Here is a 25,628-nt window from a genome sequence, read left to right as displayed (position 1 = left end):
ACAATGACCAGAACTACAAAAATAAGACCCAAGTTGTAATAAAGCAGAACAATCCTTTAAAGTCCTTGATAGTGAAATGTCAGCAGAACAGCAGGATTGAATTTGGCCAGACAGGGGGGATTTAAAGGAATAGTTTGACACCTCTGGAGATTTATTTGCTGTCTTATGGAGGGGTAGATGAGAAGTTTGATACAATTCCCATTGTCTGTGAATATAATGTCAAAGCCAGATTGCTAGCTAGCTAAATTAGTTTAGCATAAAGACTGGAAACAGGGGGGGAACAGCTCGTCTGGTTCTGTCCAAAAGTAACAATATCCACCTACCAGCACCTCTAAAACTCACTAATTAACACTCTATATCCTGTTTATCCGTACAAAAATCAAAGTGTAAAAATGACAAATTGTGATTTTACAGGGGTTGGGTGCCGCTCTATTTCTTGGCTGAGAGAAGTGACTTCTTGGAGTCTCTGCGATCTTATGGTGATGACAAGACATAAAGGTGTGCTCAGAAAGAAAGCAAAGCAATATCTCACCTCCACTGGACCGCGTATGCAGTCCATGTTTATACAGCCCAAACCGCCAATGTACCAACTGTAGCTATAAGCTCATCGGATGCTCCGACCATTTTTGGGGGAGTGGGACTGTCTGTTTGTGTTCAGCTCAGCCTCTGACTAAACTTAGAACTCCAGAATAGAGCTGAAGATCTTTGCCTGAACCCGACGGGACCCGTCGGGACCCGACGGGTTTGGTCGGGTTCGATCGGGTTCGGTCTTAATTTCTATCATTTTACACGGGCTCGGGCCAGGCTCCGGCCGGGCTTGGACTTGCGCTCCGGGTTGCGCGGTAAATGAGCGGTTAGGTGATGTGTTTCGAAAATGGATGCTGAGGAGGTGAAACGGAGGCTGGCCTCTTGCGATTACATTTTGGTTGCACCGGCAAAGAAAGCAAAGTCTGAGGTGTGGAAAACTTTTGACTTTGTGCATAATGAGAATAATGAGGCAGTGGTTTATGTGAAATGCAAAAGATCAGAATCAGAAAAGCTTTATTGCCAAGTACATTTTTTACACATACAAGGAATTTGTTTTGGTGTTGTAGGTGCATGTCACACATTCTCTAAAAAGTTAAACAAACAGGTATAAATATGTGTGTATATATATATATATATACACACACACATAATGTATTAAAAATAAGAGAGTAAGAATTAAGATAAAAAGAGCAGAACAGCAGATTAAGTACAGTGGCATGTAGAGCCAGAGGTGGGGTGTGGAGAGAGTCAGGGTGGTTTCCGGGCCTTGTTAATAAGGCTAGTGGCGGAGGGGAAAAAACTGTCCTTGTGACGTGAAGTTTTGGTCCTGATGGACCTCAGCCTCCTGCCAGAAGGGAGTGGCTCAAAGAGTTTGTTGCCGGGGTGGGTCAGCCACAAGCTTTCCAGCACGCTTCAGGGTCCTGGTGGCGTAAAGGTCCTGGAGTGGCGGCAAATTGCAGCCAATCACCTTCTCAGCTGACCGAATGACACGCTGCAGTCTGCCCTTGTCCTTGGCAGTGGCAGCAGCGTACCAGATGGTGATGGAGGAAGTGAGGATGGACTCAATGATGGCTGTGTAGAAGTCTTTGGCAGGTTGAATTTCTTCAGCTGCCGCAGGAAGTACATCCTCTGTTGTGCTTTGATGCAACATTCTGTTAAAGTACGACAGCAAAACGACAGGGAATTCATCACTGATAAGGCATGTTGATCAAAGCTGTTCAATACCTGCCAGTGCCCAGGATCAACCTAGTGAGTAAGTGTGTGCCTAGGCCTATTTAGAGTGCTGAGATGTTACGATGTTACAGAGGACTTATTTTATTTCTTTGTTCCAACGTCCAAGTAGTATTCTATCTATTCTTCCTAGTAGTCTATAAGCCACTAGAATAAATTATGTTAAAAAAGAGGTAACACTTTACTTGAAGGTATCTACATAAGAGTGACTTGACACTGTCATGAACACATGACAGTGTCATGACACATGAACCTTAACCCTAACCATAACTTGTCATGACAAAAACCAAATGACACTTACTAAAAGAAGCGTTATGTCATAAACGTTTATGACTTGTTTATAATGTTTATGACACATTCATGACACGTTCATGACAGTGTCATGTCACTCTTATGTAGATACCTTCAAGTAAAGTGTAACCAAAACATTTATAAATGACTCATTCTTGACAAAAGGCAAAAGAGCTGTGTGCGTGCACACATTTGAATAATGTCGGGCTGTAAACGGGTTTGCGCTTTTAAAAAGCTGTCAATCAAAATGTACTTGTCGGGCTCTGGCCTTGTCAGGCCTAAATTTTAAGGCCCGATTACAGCTCTACTCCAGAAGTCCATTTTTTTCTGTTATTTCCCTCCAGTCTCCTTTTTCGTCTTGTCTCTTTGCATTCATGAAGCAGATTGATATAGCCCTGGGATACGTGCATATTTTTCACTTAAGTTTAAGCATTTTCAACTCCCATAGACACATATTTGCGTCAATTCATGCCGCCACAGGCAAATTCATGTGTACTTCCACTGACTTTGTTTGGAAATCGTGCTGCTTCTAAAATTCGCTTTGTGTTTTATCCAAACACACAGTTAGAAGTACACATGAAAGTAGTTGTGTAAAGAATGAAAAAAGAGAGCCTGGTCAATCGTTGTGTGAAGTGGGCGTTTTGGTCGGATTTTCGATTTCGGGAAAAACATTGTCGAGAACAGCCTCCTCCTTCCAACATTGGAAAACGGTTGGGGGAGGGGGTTTCAGGCACTGCATACCAACCAGACAAGCACTTTGTTGAAAGAATACTAGCCCCGTTACAGTCTATTACTTAGCAATGATGGAATGCTCTTACAATCGCTCAATGTTGTGATATGTGACATGATGTCTATGGTTGTAAGTATAGGCTTATAGAATGGGTTTATATTCACATGTTAAATACAGCTTTAACACTCTGTTTTCCATTTTATGTGTAACAATGTGTTCCAAATTGACTTGATGTCTAAACATCGTGACTCAAGAAAAGTATTTACAGCTGAGATGGATAGCAGTCTGGAGTGCTTTATGGGGCCCTTTTAATAACTTTCCATATTTGCAGCACTCTCCCAAGGTAGGTAAACCACTTGAGTGAAAGCAGTCGAGGACCTTTCCAATGCACTGGGCACACTGTGCTGTGGACACAGAGATGGGCTCTGTGGCACCCAGTTCTCCCATACACCCACACACCGGGCCTCCAGGCTCTACCGTGATGCATGCTGTTCGTTTGACACAAAGCAGGGCTCACAAGGTGTTCTGGCTAACATTAACATGCATAAACATTACAATTAATGAGCCTTTGTGACAGCACAAGCTAAATGCCCCCACCCGCCCTCTCGTTAACAAATTTAGAGCCATTTTTCATGGGATCGATTATGTCCCATCCTTCACCTTGAGAGTAACTGTGTGCGACAATAAACAAACCCAGCTGCACTCCCCCTCCTCCATCACACACACACACACACACACACACACACAATCCTCAGCTACCATGGCTCTGCTTCCTACCCAAATAGAGACTGTGTGGGGCCTTCTCTTCTTCTCACTCCCACTGAAGAAATGGAAACTGCCCATACTGTGGTCACTGAGAATAGCCAATAGCTTTTCAAATGCAAAAAAAAACTCTACATCATTACTACTGGTCCTCCAGCTCACATGCCGGTAGCAGATGATTCATGTAAAACAAGCACATATCAGTAAGGCCACAAATTGCAATTCCAAGCTACATATTAGATTAGATTAAGTTCAAGTTAAATGATCCGTCTGGTTGTTGCAGCATTAAAAAAACATTAAAAAAGGAGTCCGCAGATATAAGTTACAGTGGTGGGCACAAAACCTGTCCAAAGAAAGTGCCTGTATGCCAGCAGGTTTAACTGCATTTTATCATGAGCCCATAGCTGCGGGTGATGCAGGCCAAATGCATCATTTTCGTCTTAGAACAACCAAACCCCCCCCCCAAAAAAAACGACCCCAGTGTGGGTTCAACAGGAACCCACTGCAGTTAATCAGGAAAGCATGTTGCCCTGAGTTCAGCCATCCGCCACAACTGGAGATTCTCTCCACCGCTCCACCCTTTCCCCTTATGACACTCTTGTTAAGAATGTGTCAAATTCTCATTTGAATACCCCCCTCCCACATACCCTGCGTATCCCCCAACCTCAAAACTCTATTCATTCTATTAAATTGTATTAATATTTCACACAATAGTACACAAACTTGTACTGGAGTGCATATGCTGTCTCATTTTGAGTAAAAATATAATGTTTAAAGAAGCTGCAAGGTCCAGGTCTTTGCTAGCAGTTTAAGTTGTTTAAGTGACCGATCAATCAAACATCAAAAGCAGTGCTTGTTCATGCCTAATAAAAGTGCAACTTTTCGCCTTTTATCACATGCAATCCATATTCTTTATTTGCATTAAAGCTGCTCCAATTTTTATTTTAACAATAGATGAAATTACTATGTATCCTGTGAAAGGCGTGACTCATCAAGATGATGATGTTGTTGAACTGTTGTTGGGCAACTGAACCAGTATGAAATAGTGATTTAATCACACATAAATGCTACCTATTACTGCAGGCAGATATTCCCAGGCTGCTGCACTGTGGTGCTTATTTTATGATCATAATGTCATTTGATGAATCATACAGAAATACATGTTAATGACAACAGCCATGCTGTGTGATCAGCTATATTGACATTTAAAATGAATGATCAGAGAGAAAGGTAGAGACAATCGAAGGTTTCCCCCGACGATGAATGGGCAGGTTTATGTGTTGGCTGCTGGTGTTTTTAAGGTTTGAAAAAGCTCCAGGATGGAGTGCTAAAACAGAGAGAAGAAGATGCAAACCAAGACAGCTTAATGTTGATGTACTCTGTACTTAAATCAAGCTTATCTTTAACCTAAAGAGGCCCTTTAAATCCAAGTAACAGAGGCAGAAACATGGGGATGACTGGAGCTATTCCCAGCCATCCAGTTCCCAGCCCCTACAGCACCATGGGAAAGCCAGCTGAGTGAGCGTGGGTCAGGTCAACCTTGTCTCCTCGCCTGACTGTCAAAATAACAGTACCTTCCCCTCCGGCTTCCAGCACTGTCCCTCAGAGGGCTGCTGAGAGCTGTGGCACAGAGGGGTGGAAAAGCAATTAAATCAAACATGGGTGAGTAGCTGCAGGACAAATGCCTCGTCAGCATTTTTCAGCTCAGCCAAAGAAAAACTGGTGTTTTGTTGTTTTTTTTCTCTCAAGAAGGGGTATTGAAAGAAAGAGTATTGAAAGTGAAAAAGAAAACCCTCTAAAAGAGAGCTAAGACATTTTGTGTCACCGGGTGACCAATGCAGGAGTAAGCTAAAGGTTTAGAGAGACATTGGCCCAATTCAGAGCCTCTTTCTTCCCCAATGATGGCCTAAAACTTGGGGTCAGACACATACTCCGACCCCTGACCCCCTGGTCCACGTCTCCTCGTAATTACCTTTGCGCATCAACCCCTTAGCCACCCCCACCCAAAGACAATGTGACAATTTGTCTTTTCAATTGTCTGTCAGTCACTCTCTTACAGGCCTTTTCAGTGGGCGTATATGGTTTCTTTTTCCATTTGTATTTATTTATTTATCTTGCTTGGAGAGGTGGGGGTTGTCTGGCCCCAGAAACAGGGAGTCTTTGTTTGGGCTGGTTTCACATGGATATAACCCCCCTCCTCCTCTGCTCCCCCTGCCTTCTATCCAGCTCCTGCTAGTCAGACCCCATGGATTTGTTTGGGGGCTCGAGGGTGGCTGATCTCAGGGTCATTGTAAATGGCATTTCCATAACCATTCACCAATCAATGAGACTTTTCTCTTTCCTGTGGACCACTGAGTTGCTTTTTAACTGCTCCCTATAAGGTACATACTGTCTACTGTTACGCCCATGCTCAACAAAAGTTTACCTGCAACAAAACAGCAAGCTGCCCACATTCTCCAAAGTGATTTTGTTACATAGGTAGTCGCATCACATAGTCATTTGACCTGTCGCCAATCAGGAAGTGATAAAAAGTTTACCAGGTTCAGTCATTAGTCCCTTACCTCTCGCTGGGTTAAGTAAAGTTTCTTTGTATGTTTCAGTTTACCACTAACATGACTACCAACGAGCTGCTGTGACTGGAGAGCTCTAGAAAATACTGGTAAACGATATACATGCTTTTGGGTATTTTATTGAGTTTGAACTTTGTGATATTTACGATGTGTTCTTTTATCTGTAACATTGGAAATTCCCTCCTCCTGCATTACTGTGCTACAGGAGTTTGTGTGTTCTTGCAAAGTGGGCTTACATTGTATTCCTTTTATCAATGTTTAAATAATTATTTGCAAGACACATTAACTTTGTGACTGGCAACTAATGTGTTTTGTTTGCTTTCTCGAAGGGGGACCAGTCCAGTCACTGTTTGCAACGGTTATTTTACCATTTTGTATCTTTTGTTTGCTTGCTTTGGTCGATGCTTTACTGTGCTTGATAGTAGTTTTAACACAGGTTGCTCTCCTCTCTCTGTATATCCACAGCCTGAACCTGTAGAAGGCTGGTCTGTGTCGACACACTGCCTCCTTGTGGTGAGACTGCACCGGATGACACTCTGTTGCGATGTGTATGTAGCCTCGACACTGTATATTTTGTAGTGACTTGCATGATATTGTGTAGTGAATATTGCATGATATGTTGTAGCGAATCGTGAAGAAATAAGTGTGTAGTGCATGTCCTTGTCGGTGCTGGGCCTTCTGTCTCCTCTTTCTGCCTCCCGGGGCGCGCTGACCCGACCTTCCTACTTTAAGGAGAGTAAGACCAAATGTATCTGCCATCTAATTTATTATTTTACTAATATACCCCTGCTATTTTAATTGGGATTTTTTTTTAAACTACTTTGTTATAAAACCAAACCTATTTTTGTACAAAAAGCTTGTGGGCGTGTTTGCAATGAGCACGTAATTTATTTACACTGATGCACAATAAAGTGGTTAATTTGCAGAGAGTTTGTCTTATTCATAGCTCATTAAAGTTATATCATGGAGTATTAGGAAGCCATTGATGGCAACAATCTGCTTTTCTTTCATGTTGTTCAAAGTACTTTTATGTGGTTACGTAATTTCGCATCTGTTTCGCAAGGGAATGAAAACAAGCACAATTGTCATTTGTTGGTCATTCCCGCACGTGAACTGAACTTCTGCATATCATGCCACTGGACACCTTTTGTGTTCTTAAAGGACAAACAAAATAGCACCACACTTCCACAGTAGCATAATGAGGGTCCCTACATGTAAACCGAAGCATTGAAAACTTTGACAGTTTATTAAAAGGATAGTTGATAAAGACAGTACCGTTCACGTATACATGCGGGCGCCATCTTGGGAAAACAGTCATGACCAGTCGAACGACGCACGGCGTGCAACCAGTAACCAGTAACATAGCTCAAGCATGGTGAGCAGTAAATATTAGAATACATAGCTGTACCTTAGAATTACCAGTTACAGTTTATTAGATTCAATAGAGCATTTGAGAAAAAAAGATTGTCTTTAAGTACTCTTAACGTCACTAATGAATAGGAATGAAAAAAAACAAATGATCTCAAGATAAAGAGGGGCTTCTTGAAGGGGGGTTATTTATAACAATAGTCCCTAAGTGAGGGCGCTCCGACACCAGGCTTTTCCAGCACCTTATTGTTTGGCAATCACTGCATGAAATTACATTGAACATACCATTTCCCCACAGAAGACTCAAGTGTTCCAAGGCGAGGTAATGAAAGCCAGAGGGGTGAGAAGATGATTCAATCTTGGACCATGTGATATCACGCGGTTTTTGAGGGATAAACACAATCGGTCTTCTAGACAGCTTGGTTTGCTCAAGTTACTCATTCTGATTGTCTATCATGTTTCTTATGAAGCTCATAATTATGACAGTGTTGGGAGGGAGATCTGTACAAAGACTGTGGTTGCTTTGATCAGTCTAATTCTTTCTCTCTGAGAGGGGTGAGAACTTTTGGAGTGGTTGCAGTTGGTACGAGTAGAAACGAGTGAGAAGTCCAAACAATACAGTGCAATTATTCCCCTGTGGTATTTCAGATTGTGCAACAGGTATACATTTACTGTGCTGGCTTAATGTTCTCAGTCCGTCACATCTGATGAAGGACAGAAATAAAGTATGAGTGGTTAAAGCATTGGGGTATTGAGGGTAAACTAGGACAGATTGACGTTGTACTTCTACAAACATAGCTGCTTTGGTGGCCAAAGTAATCCCATTAGTTGATTTATACCACAGACCAAAACAACTATAGATAAAATAGGAGATAAAGCCTTTTCGCTTGCTGTGAGACAAAAGACGAAATTCTTTGTAAATGCGTTTCTGTGCTCTAATAAAAAAAATGTTAAGCCATGCTAGCTCTAATAATTTATTTTTAGGGATGACAATGCCATTCAGTTGGTCACTCCTCCATTAGAGACTAAAATATCTCAACATCTGTTGAATAGATTGCCATGAAATTAAAACATTACAAATACGTGCAAAACTAATGACATTTCCATCAGACACAGCTGTACTGTCTAATTAGCAAATGTGAGCATACTAACATAATCTACTGTATATGGTATATGTATACTGGAATATGGTAAGAGTTATACTTGCTAAACATCAGCATGTTAGGGTTGTCACTGTGAGCATGTTGATATCAGAAGGACAGCTGCACAGAGCTGCTAGCTTAGCTTTAGACTCTTTAAGTCATTGCACGGCAGTTAAGGCAGATTTATGCTTCTGCGTCAAATCAACGGTGTACCCCCGCAGACCCCTCTGCGTCGCCGCGAACCCCCCTTCGAGCCCTCCGCCGTAGCTCGACGTGCACCTCCAAAAATGTGTAACTTTGCATCGAGGCGACGCAGACCGCAAGGACTGTGATTGGTCAACTCAGCCTGTGTGTTGATAGTCAGTGTTTCAAGCAGCCTACTGGGGAGTAGCAACATGCTAGTTCACTAACATAAGCTTTGCAAATAAACTCAGACATATTTTGGTTACAATGACGGGGTTATCCGTTTGTAAAGTGTCTATATGTCAGTAACGTTTTGAAATTAGCACTTCACCAGCAAGCAGTACTTTGTGGGCAGTTGTGCTAAAGTTTGCTTGCTAACATAACATAAACTGGCTGGCAGACACCTCGCAAATAACCTCAGACTTATCACCCCCTAGCGTATTATGGCGGTGAAATGCACCACGATGCAAAGCAACCCCGACGCAGAACAAGAAAAGGGTCACGACGCCGCAGGAGCGACGGCATAGCTACAGCGTGGAGTTGACGCAGAAGCATAAAACAGCTTTTAGTCTCGCATTGCCAGACCTTCCTCCACAGCGCTGCAGAGGAGGGTCTGGCTAGTCCACACAGCATTCCAAGATGGGAGAAAAACATGCTCTGGTTTATTGGCATGTCTGTAAACCAATCACAGTCGTCTTGAGCGGTGCTCAAGCGCCAGACAGAGCAACGGTGCCTCTGCAAAAAAGCCTTGGAAAGGAACTTGTTTTGGTGGAACATGTGTACGTTCAAAGGTTGTTTTATTCGTGCAACAGAAAACTCAGATTGGACAGATAGTCTAGCTAGCTGTCTGGATTTACCCTGCAGAGATCCGAGGAGCGGTTAACCATAGTCCTTATAAATCCACCAGAATTTAAATGCCAAGACAAAGAAAGCGGAAGGTGACGGACATCCGGCCGAAATCAGGGACATCCGGTGGAATTTCCAGCGGCACCTGAACAATCCTGGAAATGAAATGTTGTCGATAGAGACTACATGGCGGTGCACCCGCAAACCTCTGCAATTACGTAATCCTATTATTTTAAACATTGAGGTTGACTGCATGCAGCTCATTGGTCCGTGTGACCCCCCAACCCAATTACTTCCTCTTCCATCTTGTTCGAAAACACACAGATAATCACAAAACCAATGGCAACATACAGTCGCTATAGAATATTTACAAAGAAGCGTCACATATGGCTTTGCCTGTTTTCTTTTTCTACAGTGGCTTTCCTAAAGATGTGTCTACGACGCCCACTACATAGATTAAGAGCAATGGCAACTCCTACATGAACAAGGGTGTGGCTTGCAAATGTATGTGCACATTAATTGTTGCGTACAGTACGCACATGCACATCAGAGGAGATGCTGCATGGCTCTGCACACGGACCATGGTGAGAGCTTTAGTCTTGTCCCTTTTTAACACTATCACACATCTCCATCATCAACAAAGGCTCTGTCACAGCAACCTGGCCATAAACTAGCACAGACAAAGACTGATTGATCAAACACTTTCTGTTGCCTTACATCCTGTGTTTACACACACTACTACAGTGACGGCCAACCGGGGAACAACATGCACAAAGCCTACATTCTGTGGATGCATGAGAGAAAACAACTAGCCGGTTGATCTTCTGTTTGCACATAGAAAGTGAACAAGGTTTAGTTCATATACAAGAGTTAGGCAATGCCTTTTCATTCATATCTTTAGTTTTTCTGGATAAATAAGATGTGACATCTGAGTTGCTTTGCCCACATTTTTCTACAGTCTACAGAAGGAGTGGAGCTGTGGCAGCAGTAAAGATGCCCACATGTCCAATGTGTCTTTGTACACAGAACAGTACATTCATAGTACTCAGTCCAGTGCAGGTGTGCAATGGTAAATGGCATTCTAAAAAGAAGAAAAGATAAAGAAAAGATGTGGAATGTTGTATTGCAAAAACTCCCACACTTATATTAGTGACATTTTGCAAAATATGCAGTCATGTTACCTGCTGCAGGGAACTGCTGGACATTTTAAATGAAAGTGAAAGAGACAGTACAAACAAGACATTTCTGTTGCCGATAGAACATTTAATGGGACAATGCAGCTTTTGATTAAGGATATGTTTTTCAAAGTGGAATCAGTTATAGCACAAAGTCTGCTTTGTTAAATGGGAGGGCAAGCATGTTGCCATAGGCGACAAGATTTATGTAAAACATGTGTGTGTATCTAACCAATCAGCACCACATTATTGTTTGGTCTCTTCCTTGAAATACACTGCCAAAGCTTCTCATTTCTGCCTTCTCTTTTCAACTAATTGCAGTAGTACTTCCAGTTTATGAGTTCTGTCCTGCAGCACATGTGTGTACACTGTAAACTTCAAATGCAATATTTATATTGTAACCCTCTGATCAAACCAAAAGTTCTCTTTCCAAATGTTTTTAAATTGTTAAAAGTCATTTCAGCAATATGGCAGTATAGTTGATTTATATAAGCTTGCAGGTGGTAAAATAGAGGCATTTTAAGGTACAGAAACATGTAACATAAACACATTGTTTGAGAGAGAAAAGAGAAGTTAGATTTTTTTTTTTTTTAAACAAAGTTATTAGTAGATAGAAGATGAAAGGGGATGAGAGGACAGGGAAAGAATAGAGCTTTGGCGATAAGAGAGAAGACGGAGATATCAAAAATAAAGATTAAGATGCAGCTCAAAGATTTGACCACTAAGAGAGGAGAAGGAGAAAGAGACAAATCACAGCAATGTACATAGTTCAGAATGGCCAAAGTTGGAAGAGAGCGGAAAAATGCAATCTGAGGTAAGAAGTGGTATCCACCCCAAAGTGTATAAATCCCCCCTATGTGAAGCATTCAAAGGGGAATTCCTCCCCATTTTGAAAAATGAATTATAGGCATTGTCATCTAACATGGCTTTAAGACCCTGAAAACACTGCCAACTTTAAAGCAGTGCATTGGAAACAAAGTTTTATTCTGACAGTATATACAGTATGGTTCTTCAGTTAGCAGATGGTGGAATCAGTAGCCAACTATTTCAGATCTTTGTTCTATACTTTTAATCACCTTACTATTGCTTTATATTCAACAAAACCAGACAAGCAAGACACACACACACACACACACACACACACACACACACACACACACACAAAACAGAATTGAAATGACTTTATTAGTGAGAACGTTTTGGCCGCTTTTGTGAAGGAAAGTTTTGGTCATTGGAACTGTGAAGGAATGCCCAGCTGCAAAGATGTCTGCTTGTTAAATTGGACATTTGGGTACATAGGTCTTAAGTGAGCAGTAGAGCTATGTGTGGGTTATAAGCACTCTCACACACAACACTATAAAACTGTCTCGATTTAACGGGATGATTAATGTCTCTCAGACTGCTGAATGAAATATGAGGTAATCTGACTCCCCGATCCCAGTCAAAACATGCCCAACATGAGGGCAACCCACATCCTGCTTTGAATAGGGAGCTTTTGCCATTCTGTGTCATATTTTGATATTTGCATTTTTTGCCAGCAAAAAAACAAGTTGTATAATGTTAATTTTGGTGCAAAGACTGTGTGTATCAGCATAACATGCTATGTGAATTATGTGATAGATCATTTGTATTTCTTCAAGGGCCCGTGAAACAGAGTGACAAAGGAGGAGGGGAACACTGGTACCTTACAGGAAACGGTGACTTAACCAAGGGACTTAATAACACCAAACTGATAAAAGACACCCTAAACAGGATATTAAACAGCTAATAAACATTTAGAGGCATGTATGTTTCCCTTTAAATCCTTCCCAGGCATCTTGAGGAAAGTGATTGTTTGAATTTTCACGGTCTGTTGAATGCATGCTGTCGACCACAACTGATGCAAGTGACTCATATAGGGGTGAGGTAATAACGTCATGTCATTAGACCGGTAATTTGGGGTGGCATGAAGGACTCCTGAGTGGTACTCCCATGTGTAAATGTCGCATTCATGCATGAAATACAGCACATTTCTCAATTATTTAATTTAATTTATATGTAGCTTGGAAGAATATCCCAGCTCTTTAAATATAATGTTAAAAGCCTAAATTATAAGATGAAATGATTAACCTGGAGTTAAATTGCTTGTTGTCTATGGTGGTTAATGTGGTTGTTGATAAATGCCAATGACTAAATAGTTATGTGGGCAGGTGCTGAGATTTCTGCTTCTCATTTGCCTGATTGGGACCCAAAAGTCCACACTTGCTGAAATTTCAACACACTCCTCCACATACTGACATTTTCAACTGCTCAGCAATAGAGGCTGACTGTGGAGGATGAACTTTTTTAAATAAACAAATACATAAATAAATGCAAGAACATAGAAATAAGCATGGCCATTAATAAATAATAAATACATTTCTACTTTTATTTATTTATTTTGTGTCTAGGCCTATATGTTAATACAGTAGGTTGTACTAACTTTAATTTAAAGTGGTAGAAATAGCTACATATAAATAAATAATAAAAATGTAGAAATACATACATAAATACATGTAAATGTATATATATATATATATATATATATATATATATATATATATATATATATATATATATATATATGTCCTCGTTAATTGCCAACATGTATTTATTTAGGCATTGAATTATGTATTTGTGTGTGGATTTCAGCCTTTTATATTTTAATTTATGAAATACCGTATCTATTTGGTTCTTGCTGTATTGATTTCAGCATTTGTTCTTTTATTCATAAATTGCCATATTTATTTGGCCATTATCAATTAATTAATTAATTACCATATTTAGTTATTTCTATATCTCAACATTTCCATTTGTATTTATTTATGTATTTTGTCTTTTTTGTACTTCCTGAGTGACACTGACAGTCATTCATGGTTGACAAAACCTATACTCAAAACAAAATAATAAGCTCTGTTCTAATGTCTCACTCGTCTTCACACTGAAAATGTGACTTTATCGTTCAGTTCCATGCCAATACGTGCCAGATCTATTCAAATTGCTGCGGTTCCTACAGGCTGCCAATAGAGGTCCCTAAAAGGCACAGATTCCTTGATACCTCTTTACAATGTGAATGTCATCCAATACCTATAACAAATGTGCATGCTGGCTGCTGTCAGAAACAGCTCAGCACTATTTTGCTGCTGCTATTTCTACTTGGCTGTCGGTGCATGTTCACAGGGAAGCAGTTTGGAGCTTTGGGGCCAGAGAGTACATTACAGGATACAAGTATTTCAATTAGCAGCACAAGAAGAAGCTATAACTTTCTGTCAAGGACAGAAACATGGCAATGCATTGCACTTGTAGATCCTTAGTTGTTAGTCAGTCATATGAGGCATGAAAAGGCCTCATCGTGATGTGGATCACTTCAAAATGATTAGTGGGAATAGTGAGGCCAGTATACATGCTTAGTGGTGGAATAAGTATTGAGGTCCTTTACATAACTAAATGTTCCAATACCACATTGTAAAACTACTCCATTAGTCCTGAATTGAAAATGTTACTTAACTTACTTCAGACTTAAGTCAGACTCCAGACAAAAATGTGTTTTGCTTATTGTTACTTGACTTGGATGTTTGAGTTTTTACAAACAGTAAAAGTTTGTTAAAATGAACAGCATTTGCATTGCTTTAAAATGTCAATTTCAACAAAAAAAACTCTGTTTTGTTATTTTTATCTTTAGTGCTTCATCTACTCTTTGGTGCACAGTAAAGTGTTTAATTTGTCTCTACCTTTAGTGATACATGCTCAATGCTTTAGTCAATGTGTGAGCAATTATGGTTAAACACAGGCACTTCAGGCAAAGTCATCAAAACAAAAAATTGCCAGAAAAAAATAGAATTGTAATTGAGCAGATTTTCCTTCAGTTCCTACAGACTGAGGTTAACCTCTACCACTAATGTTCACACAATGCTGTTTGGTTGCCAATTTCATTCCACTTCGCGGTGTGAGAGTGCATGTTTTTTTTGTTGCATTGGCCCAGTGGAAAACACCTAGCCTTCATTGTGAGTGCTATGCTCTGCCTTTTGTTTGCAGTGGCCAGCATAGCATGTTATGATTTGACACTATAAATAAAATTGAATTGAATACCTGTTCAACAGTTTTGACATGATTTGATATAGTCCCTCTAAGAGTGACATTTACTGGCTGAATGATCCAAATGTGGTTTCTCTCTAATAATAGCAGACTGGGGCAAAAGTGGTCATCTAGGGAGGATGTATAGTGTTCCATTAGAGAGCCACTTCAGCAAGAGCAGCCTGAGCAGCAGTAAAACTACTGTCGTGGGCTATTAACCAGCATGTGTTGTAAATGAATAGCCCAAATGGTGCTCATTAGTGGTCTCTCCCACACCAGCCATCACAGAGGAGAGGGGCTTTAAAGGCCCACCCCCTTGCCAAGAGACAAACAAGCCCAGTGCAGGAGCAATAGTTGGATTTTTACATTTATACAGATCCAATAATGACCCTCTGAAAGCCAGGATCACAACACCAGCTCCTGACAGGCTGTGACAATCTGTCTTGACTTTGCCAAAGTTGTTAAACTGTTGCTCTAATTCTCTAAGAGTCATGTAGTCAGGGTAGTTTTTCTGCTGCTATCGAACTTATTACACTACATTGTGTTTTTAGAGGGCTTTAGTAGAAAGACTCAAACAACAAACCTATCTGGAAGGTCCCAATATGTTTTCCAAAAATTAAAGTAATATAATATTTTGTTGTGTGTTCTGTATTTTCTCAAACACAGGGGCCTATTTGTTTCTAGGCCTGGGGCCCTTATTAAAGATGGATTCTTACTCAAATTTGCAAATGTATCTGCTTGCACAACTGCAGCATTTGGGGTCTGTGATGGTCCAAGGCCAGAAACATTTGCCTCTCTTGGGAATTAAGGCTTAATGCTGTTGTGGAAACAGAAACCCAAACTGAGTTCAATGTTGTCCTCAGACTTAATTTTCAAACAAGAAAAACATCTGAGTCGCATAGAAAGGTCATGTCTTATTTAAAGGACAACACCAGTGTTTGTGCATTTGTTTTAATACTAATACATTGGCCAATTTCTAACCATTTTAAAAGAATGCTGGCCACCATTGGTGTTCATTCATTTCAGTGCCTTCAACTTTGGTCAATTTGCAAAACTGTTGTTTAATTGTTGTTATGGCCACAATGTTATATTGTAACATTGCATTGATGCATGATCATTCAGTTGCACATTTAGACTGGTTTATAAAGCCAACTCTGCATTGCCACACAACAGTGATCTATGTATATATATATATATAAAACAAAGGTGGAAGAAATATCCAAATTCTTTACTTGCAATTCAGATCTGTAAAATCAATTTTACTTATGTAAAAGTACAGAAGTATAAGGAAAACAATTTACTTAAAGTATAAAAGTCAGTGTACCCACTATGCAGGAAAAATGCCCTCTGTCAAAAGTAACCGGGTTGGGTGATATGTTCAAATTTTCCAACCGGCCACCATCAGCCCAGCAACCGGCGGTGACCATTGCTAATATATTCGCCCTGGTGAGTGCAGCGGTGGCTGTGGCGACTCCCCTTCCTATTTGGTCAGCTGGGATATGTGTTTGAGGGGCGAGTTTGCTTCGTTCCACTTTAGTCTAAGAAATAAACAGAATAAACTCACACGCTGTCAAAAAAGGAAACCTATTTTGCTAAATCAAGTTTCTGTCCTTCACCTAAGGAAGACCATATTAATTGCCTTAAATCATTCAAAACACACTTCATTCAAACTCAGATTCAACACACTAAAACTTAGTTTTCCACTGTTCCAATAATCACCAGTTCCAATAATGATTATCGCCTCATCCCAAGCAGGTAAAACGTTCTTAGGCTTTTGCACAGTTTGTACAAACAACTCTCAAAATATTGGACAAAAAGTCTATGAGGAATCATCTCTGTCATATAATTACAATGCACAACGTCTTGACCATTCATAATTTTGTCCACCTTGCAAACTCCTGCTTGATGTACAAAATTACCCCAAATCTTGCTCCTCCTCCACTGACTGAGTTTGCTTCACTTATTCTCAGATAACATCAGGCAAACAAGAGCATCTACCAGATGTGACTGTGTAGTTACCGGACAGGTCAACTAAATTTGGCCTGTCAGCTACAAGCTTTTGGAACACGATACCCCGCACTATCAGACAATGCTCTACTCTCTCTAGTTTAAAATCACAACTGAAATCATGGCTGAAACATAACCAATCATGTGTCCATTAACCAATCATGTTTTGTATGATGTAATGTTTTAAATAGAAAATGTTTTTAATTTTGTATGACTAGTGCAGTTCCCGTTTGGAGCGGGTGCCTGTGCCGATAGCATGATTTCGAGAGTTATTCAGTTAGATGCTTTTTTCCATCCACCCCATGCGGGGGTCAGGGAAGCAAAATTAGATCTGCTTTGCCCAGCTTGTGCTTTGGCATGCTATGTGGAACACACAGGCCCCATCAGACGCACTGAATAGCGTTTGTGTGCTTCAGGGATGGTGTGGTCAGTAGAGCCTTGTCCAAAAAGCGTCTTGCTGGATGGGTTTGTGAGTGCATCTCCGCAGCCTACAGGCAGACTGGAAGACACCGTCCCACTGTGGTCCATGCACACTCGTGATAGTGTCTGTGGCCTTGTTCAGTGGGGTGAGTGTCAAGGACTTTTGTACTCCAGCGCTGTGGTCTACGTCCTGTCCGTTCATAAGGTTCTATCTCTTGGACATGTGAGGCTCCTCGGTAATTAATGTTACACAACTGTGTTTTCATAATAATGTGTTTCAAGGATAAATTACGTTTGCTAAAGAGAAAGTTGGAAAAGAGGCTATGATGAGCCATGGTAACTGGACATCTCCTTCACAAAAAGCAGAATATTGAGTTATTACTGTCTGTATGTGCGTAACAGCACTGCACTCTGACCCAGCACTTCAGAGGCTTCGGATTTATCACCATATTGGTCTAGATGCTGCAGGGATTTACAGTTTTTCCCAACTGCTTTTAAGCTGGATTGGGAAACCCTGGGTTGATTGAACTAGTTGTTAAAGGTCCCATGACATGGTGCTCTTTGGATGCTTTTATATAGACCTTAGTGGTCCCCTAATACTGTATGTGAAGTCTCTTTCGCAAAATTCAGCCTTGGTGCAGAATTACAGCCACTAGAGCCAGTCCCACAATGAGCTTTCCTTAGTATGTGCCATTTCTGTGTCTGTAGCTATTGAGGAGGAGAGAGGGGGGGGGCAAGGTGGAGGGTGGGGGTATGGCTTTGACCAACTGCCACTTTGCTCGTTTGAAAGCCATGATGTCTCTCTCTCATGGGTGGGCCATGCATGCCAGCAGAGAAAGGGGAGATAACCTTGCCCCTTATGACCTCATAAGGAGCAGATTCCAGATCGGCCCATCTGAGCTTTCATTTTCTCAAAGGCAGAGCAGGATACCCAGGGCTTGGTTTACACCTATCGCCATTTCTAGCCACTGGGGGACCATAGGCAGGCTGGGGGAATGCATATTAATGTTAAAAAACCTCATAAAGTGAAATTTCCATGCCATGGGACCTTTAACCACCGTCGTGACACAGCTTATGTGGGACCGCGGTTGTTAGGTTTGGTGAAGCCGGGTAACTGAAATAAATCCAGGGCATGTTGATCTTGATTCGTAGTACAGGCCTCAGGGCCACACTTATTCATCATGTGATCAACCACGGATTGACCATGAGAGAAGCCCATCTTGAGTAGCTTTACAGTGCTGTCCATACTTCAAACCTTCAGAAATAAGAACAGGCATGCAACTATCTAATGACTATTTCAGCATTATAAATCAATCAGACTTTGTTTTGCACAAAGTGCATACAATACCCCCCGTACTGCTTTTGCTGTTGTGTTTTGTGAGATGTTGTTTTGTTTTGTGAAATGTTAACTAACAAAGTGAGAGAAATTTCCTACAAATTGATTCATACTGTAGATTTTATCCTGCTAAAGTATATAATATATATATATATATATATATATATATATATATATATATATATATATATATATATATATATATATAATATACATATATAATATTAAGAGGCTTAAAAATGACATTGATACTGATTGCTCCTTTTGGTCTAACGTGCCTGAAACTGCTCTGCATCTATTTTGGAATTGTGCTCATACTGTGAGGTTTTGGTCTAATGTCCTTTTTTTTCATTCAAGAACATATCATTGTTGATTTCTCCTTCACCTATAAACATGTGCTTCTTGGTTTCTGTGATTTCAGAAAGGAGGAGGTTAATCATTATTTTATTATAAATCTTATTTTTCTTCTTGCCAAATACCATATTCATAAATGCAGGTTTAGAAACTCTAAACCTTTCTTTGCTGCATTTACAAATGAGCTTGACCATTATTTAGATAATATCAGACCCTCTTCCAGTGTGACAGGCATTAAAAAACTGTATCATTGTACTCTTCTGTGGTCGAATAATGTTGTATAATGGCAAATGTGTATTATTTTGGCTGTAAAATGTGGCTGGCTTCATTGTTGAGCTACCATATATGTATTCCCCCTGGCAATGCCATAAGCTTTTATGTTGTATTCGTTGTAATATTGTGATTTTGAAATTAATCACAAACAAACAGACTATGTATTGCCCAACGACGCTAAAAATAAACTGCCTCCCCAAGCTTTAAGGACTTGTTTAATAGTCCTCTACAACCGGAACCCTTGTTTTTACTTAAACGTTCACTCCGGAATGGTTATTTCGTAGTACATGCTAAAAGCTGTTAGTGGGAGGTAAAACAGTATTCAACCATTGTATTCAACATGGCAGAGGTAAGCTAACGATGATGAGCCTTATTTTTCGTACGTCAGTTGTATGTGAACAATTTATTTCTAATGTCACATTTTATTCGTGTTTTCTAGGAGTATGTCTGATTGAAAAAACAGGTAGAGGAAAGTTGGCCAGCGTTAGCCTGATAGCTCACTGGTCAGTCGGTAACGTTAACGTAGCTAATGTTTACTAGGAACGTTAGTAACATTAGTTGTTTTATTGCTAACAAGCTAGGGTATTTATAAAACTCATATGCGCCATTGTCGGCAATGTTTTTTATTTATTTTAACCATGGATGTATTAAGAGAATTTTAACGAGGAGCGAAGCTGCGTAGTAAGCCTATATCGGCTGACATTAGTTAGTTCGATTTGATAAGTATTTTGCAGTGTGCTGCATTTACAAATGTGTGCAGTGTGCTCAGATCTGGCTACACAACTGAACCACAGACCAAGATACTGGCTCCAGGGGAAGGAAATAATAAGGCTTTGGGTACATTTTGGGTAGCTAGCTACATCTTCAACAATTTGCCTCCTGACAGTGCAAAGATGGAAACGCTAGTGAGTGACAGTCGTGTGCTGCAATGATCTTCTGATGGTAACGTCTTATGAACATCAGACATTATTAATTCAATTCAATTTTCTTTATAGTATCAAATCATAACAATAGTTATCTCGAGACACTTTACAGATAGAGTAGACCACACTCTATAATTTACAAAGACCCAACAATTCCAGTAATTTCCACAAGCGCAAGCATTTAGTGCGACTTGTCATAGTAGGAAAAGCGCAGGTGTTTATGACAATGGCTCTGTTGTATGTCTGCTCTGTCCCAGTAGTCATGGCAGTGTTAAGGCCTCTTTACGTACACATCCATTTGACCGTGCGACGCTTCTGTCGCCGCGCTCCACTCTATTCCTATGGGTGACGTCAAGCGACTTCAACGCGCCCGCAAAGCATTCCGGGAAGGCGGCGCTGCATTTGAAAAAATGCTGCGCGTCCAAAAGCTGGCCGATGCCCATCTTTATGCAAATTAATGTTGAACGAGACGCGACTATCCAGTAGAAGTAGACGAAAATCTTTTAAACTGACCTTTGTCGATCTGAAATAAAGACAGATTCAGCAACTGTATGGCCTATTTCTTGCCTAAAATGTTTTCAGAAACACGTTTCGGTGAACTATTTTCGTAAAATACTAGATCGTATTCTCAATGAGCCGCCATGACACTCTGTTGAAATTCTCGAGAAGTCAAACCCACGTCAGGCGTTCGCCCAATCAGCTGGCGGTCAAGGGCGTGGAGCATCAACCATGGATGTATGACGTCACGACACCACGCTTCAGTCGTGTCGGACAAATGGATCTGTACCGTTACAGTCCGTCGCGCGACAATGTGACGTCAAAATGACATAGCTCTCGATGGCGCGCCAGGATTTAAAGTGCCACCAGAGATCGTGCGCCACTCTATTTTTTTCAGCGGCGCACGACAAAGCGGAAACAGGAAGCATGGACGAGTTCGAGGGCAAGCTTTCCGAGCAAGTGCGCCAATAGCAACTGCATTGTGACTGGTACCGGATGCCAGGACTCTCAGAGTGACTGCAAGTCTCTCTTGTAAACTTACTGGGTTAAGATGAGTTCTTTTATGGTGAATGAAAGGGTTGATCCAACGAAGTAGGTCATGGAATCGTTGTGCAGACATTCTGAAGTATTCAAAGTGCTTCTCTTCGTCTATGATCCTCATTTGTTTCACGAGGATATTGAACTCACCATATTTATGTCTGGCGTTATTCAAAGGACGAACATTCCACCTTCTTTTTCTTTGTTTCTTTGCAAGCAGGCTCAAAAGCAGCTGTTCTTCCTCATCCATTGACTCCATTATCATCTTAGCCTTTGTTGACATTGACGTCAATGCTGGTGACAGTTCTGCCATTGTTTACCTTTTTCTTCTTCTACTCTGTAGAAATAGCAAAGTCAGTAACCTTTCCTCAGTTGTGACACCTCTGTTAAGGAGAAGACTGCAGCTAGTGTCGCGACCACCACGCGCGAGTATAAATAGTTATGGCGCTCCCATGATGTCACACTGTCGCGCGACAGGTTGGGAATGGCGAGTATAATGAACGCTTTACACTGGGAACACACCGCCCGCGTAAGTGTCGCGTAGCATAAGTAAGTGTCTGATCGTGCGCCTGGCCTTTCACACAGGACGTGTATTTCTACACGCCGGTCACAAAGCGATCCTTCTCTTTCTCTCTCCCTCCGTCTTACTGTTCTAAGACCCTAAAATATCAGTCATTGCTATCTACCATTGAGAACCTTGGGTACAAATGCAAGCTCATTATGCTAGTGTTTGGTAGTCGAGGTCATGTACACAGGCTGGACTTTGCATTGGGGGGGGCTAGCTAAAACAGGGGCCAAAAAGTTGGCAAAGTACTGTTCATTCTCAACAACTATAGGAAGCATGTTTATTTGGAAAAGGTGATGTGTCCTGTACCCTTTAGAATTGTATAATTCATAACAATGTGCTAATCTGTTTTAATCTGTTGTAGGGCTGAACGATTAATTGCATTTGCGATAATATCACGATATGTTAAAACGTGATTTCCTAATCGCAAAGGCTGCGATTTGGTCACATGACTCGCGAGAGCAAATCAGTCTGCACTCCGCAGAGAAAGCATCAACTAGCATGCTAACGCTACGCCGTACCTTGAGCTGATTTCTGTCATTCAAACAACTCTGAGTTGTAGTTTAAAACTTTTACAGCCATTTTAATAAAATGAAGGGTTTTATTCAGACTCGAGTCCATACATGCAGTTAATGAATACAGGCACACAGAACTGAAGGCTCGGTTGGCAACGATTAGCTCCGGTTAGCGGTTAGCTCCGTTATAAAGATATGGAGTGGAGGAGCTGCCACTGAGAGGGGTAACAACCAGACTGATAAATGACGTTCGGGGAGCTTTCACAGCAGCGTGGCCGTGGTGTTTCAACGGTTTTATTAGTACAGTTAATCCCATGGCAAGAACACCAGCAACTAGCTAACGTAACGATAGCCTCTCTGAGCAAGTGCACACGGCAGCACGCAACTTCACGAGGGGGAGGGGCTGGAGGCAGCTCCTCTCTGTGCACTATAAAAAATTACACGTGTGTGTGTGTGTGTGTGTGTGTGTGTATGTATATATAGATATATACTATATACTGTATTTTTACTTATTTAACTGTCTAGTGTGTAATTGTGTGTTCATACTATAAATTATATTATTATTCTTTGTTGAATAATACAGAAGACTAAGAGCTTAAAAAAATAATCGAATATCGAATCGCAATCGCAATATTTGGGAAAAAAATCGCAATTAGATTATTTTCAAAAATCGTTCAGCCCTAATCTGTTGGCTCATTCAGGAAATTTGATTCCTAATGAAATTTGACTTGTAATGTGGAATCACATAGTGTGTGTGTGGTGTTGTGTGCGATCGCGTGTCTCGCTGTGAGAAGATAAGACATAAACCTAGCTGTTTTATTTTGAAATGTGTTTATTTTGTTAAAATGTTAGGGCTGTAACGAAATGCGATATGAAACCGAAATCGCGACACTCAGCTCCGCGAACCTGTGAGAAGGCAGAATTGCGACACACCCCTTCCAACTCCCAGAGTTATCCTTCCCGTCCAGATCCAATGCTACCACATCTTTAAAGTACTATTAGTATTAGTCGTTTTGGTCCCTTATCCCCCTTTTGTCGGGTAAATTTAGCTAACTGTAAAAACGGCTAAAATGGGGGGGGGGGGGGCGGTCACCGGTAATGCTAACGGAGGTGTAACGTTACGAATGGCCGCTGTTCTGACTCGGGTGCCTGGGTCTGTTTCCCGACGGTTCAGTAAACTGCCGTTAGCGTCCTTAGCACCGGAGTTTGTGGTCTTGACCAACTGCCACTTTGCTTGTTTGCAAGCCATGATGTCTCTCTCTTTCTCATGGGCAGGCCAAATTCTCTGGGCGGGCAAAGCAGAGAAAGGGGAGATAACCTTGCCCCTTATGACCTCATAAGGAGGAGATTCCAGATCGGCCCAACTGAGCTTTCATTTTCTCAAAGGCAGATCAGGATACCCAGGGCTTGGTTCACACCTATCGCCATTTCTAGCCACTGGGGAACCATAGGCAGGCTGGGGGAACTCATATTAATGTTAAAAAACCTCATGAAGAGAAATTTTCATGCCATGGGACCTTTAACGTTACTGATGAATTTGTGGGTTAGTCCAGAGTTGTTAACCGTGGTCAAAACAATCATACTAAAAATAACTGAGCGTGTTGAACGATGTCGTAATCTTATCTTACCCACCAAGAATTAGCTAATGTTATGGACCAAGCATTAGCATTAGCTACTTGTCAACAGCACCTTTTATAGTAGGCACCAAAGCATTTTTCCTCTTCCGTCCCCCTACAGATTGGAAGTGGAATTGTCTGTTACTGTTACCATTATTCTTATGTCTCATTCGAACGAGTTAATGAACCACTGAAACGATTTTGGAAACATTATTTTAAGGTACAAAAGAATGTAATCAATGACAAAACAATACCATGTGGCAGAAAAAAAGTTGTATTTCGTTTACTGAGTATAACTCTCCTCCAGATGTTAGAGTTTGGCGGATGCTCGCTTTGTTTGTTATAAGACGCACACCGAGCAGATTAATGCGTTCACAGATCCAATCTTTGCAGATGTTACTGCTCAGTGTTTGGCTAGCTAATAAGCCGTTAACCTGTTAGCTTGAGCTTTGTCCTCTGCTCAGTTTAACTGCTAACCCCCCCCGGTACCGGTCAGAGAGGCGTGTTTACTTTGTGTCTCGGTCCTCCGGTGCGTCCAGCGATGGGCAACGGTCAGTTTTTAATTAGCCTACATTAGTAACAGTAATTAGCAGTTTATAATATTATTATTATTATTAAAATAAACTTGTTTGTTTTATTGTCACAACAGAACAGAGGAACATCAAAATATATTAAAAGTTCTGATAAATAAAATGTATAAAAACACTAACTTAAAGGGGTGGTTCAGAATTTTGGACACAGGACCTCATTTCCAAGTTAGCCAGTGTGTCATTTATCAGTGGAGACAGTTTTCAACACTTTTCATCCAGTCCTTCCAGTTGCAGAGTTCGCTGGTGCTAGGCTAGCGCAAGTCAACAGTATCTGCTAGCCTGCCACTAAAAACAGTCTTACCCACTCCACAGTACACCCGAGGCAAATAAATTATAATGCCAGACTATCGATGTAAATGTCTGTTGATAAAATAATGTTAGAAATAAAACTACCCTTGCATCTCAATGATCGCATCACATTTTGAGGGACTAGTTTCTCAGCAGCGGTGGAATTTTACTTTGCTCCGGTTAGTAGTACTGCGCCGAAAAGTAAACAGAGAAGCGCACTCCAGTCGGGAAACCTAGTAGCTGCTGGCTTGGACATCAAGATACCAGCAGAGACCCTACTCAAGTGGCAAATGTGTAGTGATCATTTTAGACCAGACAACTTTGAAAAACCCTGCAGTCTAAAGGACCACAAGTCACTGACAATGAATGCAGTTCCATCCGTCTTTCTAGATGCACCAACAGCTACTGATGAACAGGTAATAACTTTCGGTAGGCTACTCTAGCTAATAAAGCTAAAGCCTTTCATAACATTAGCCTAGGACGTTGTAGATCAACCTCTGGTGGACAAACTATGCAACGCCAACACTCAGAACATGGTTCAAGGGTGTTTCGTCCGTTTTCATTTTATTTTTTAAATATTCATTTATCGGCCATTATAAATGCCGATACCGATAGTTTGGAAAAGGCCTAATATCGGCCGATAATATTGGCACACCGATATGTCGGTCGGGCTCTAATTTCCTGCCTATTCCTGGCTGCCACTGGGAAAAAAATAAAAAATAAAATAAATTCCCTACCGACCCATGACCTCAACTAACAACCAACAACATTTTTTTATTTTTTATGCCT

The 25,628-nt window shown here is 41.0% G+C and overlaps 1 protein-coding gene and 1 long non-coding RNA gene across 5 annotated transcripts in view; one reads left to right on the top strand and one right to left on the bottom strand.

Moving 5' to 3' along the window:
- Positions 1-6,604: 6,604 nt before the first annotated feature.
- LOC118493958 lies at positions 6,605-24,533 on the bottom strand. Its single transcript, XR_004896013.1, has 3 exons — positions 24,439-24,533; positions 16,600-16,602; positions 6,605-6,615 (listed from the first exon to the last, which is right to left on the bottom strand). It is a non-coding gene; the product is annotated as an uncharacterized LOC118493958 (long non-coding RNA).
- Positions 19,524-25,628, top strand: part of LOC116047665 (golgin subfamily A member 7) — a 44,484-nt gene continuing 38,379 nt past the window's right edge. For all 4 annotated transcript variants that reach the window (XM_031296577.2, XM_031296576.2, XM_031296573.2 and 1 more), the window contains exon 1: positions 19,524-19,656. In XM_031296577.2, the coding sequence (XP_031152437.1) occupies positions 19,648-19,656 (9 nt within the window). In that variant the 5' untranslated portion in view covers positions 19,524-19,647. The remainder of the gene's footprint in view (positions 19,657-25,628) is intronic.

Source organism: Sander lucioperca, chromosome 2, assembly GCF_008315115.2.
Source record: "Sander lucioperca isolate FBNREF2018 chromosome 2, SLUC_FBN_1.2, whole genome shotgun sequence".
NCBI lineage: Eukaryota > Metazoa > Chordata > Actinopteri > Perciformes > Percidae > Sander > Sander lucioperca.
The sequence above is the reverse complement of the archived record's forward strand: the minus strand, read 5'-3'. Positions and strand labels throughout refer to the sequence as shown.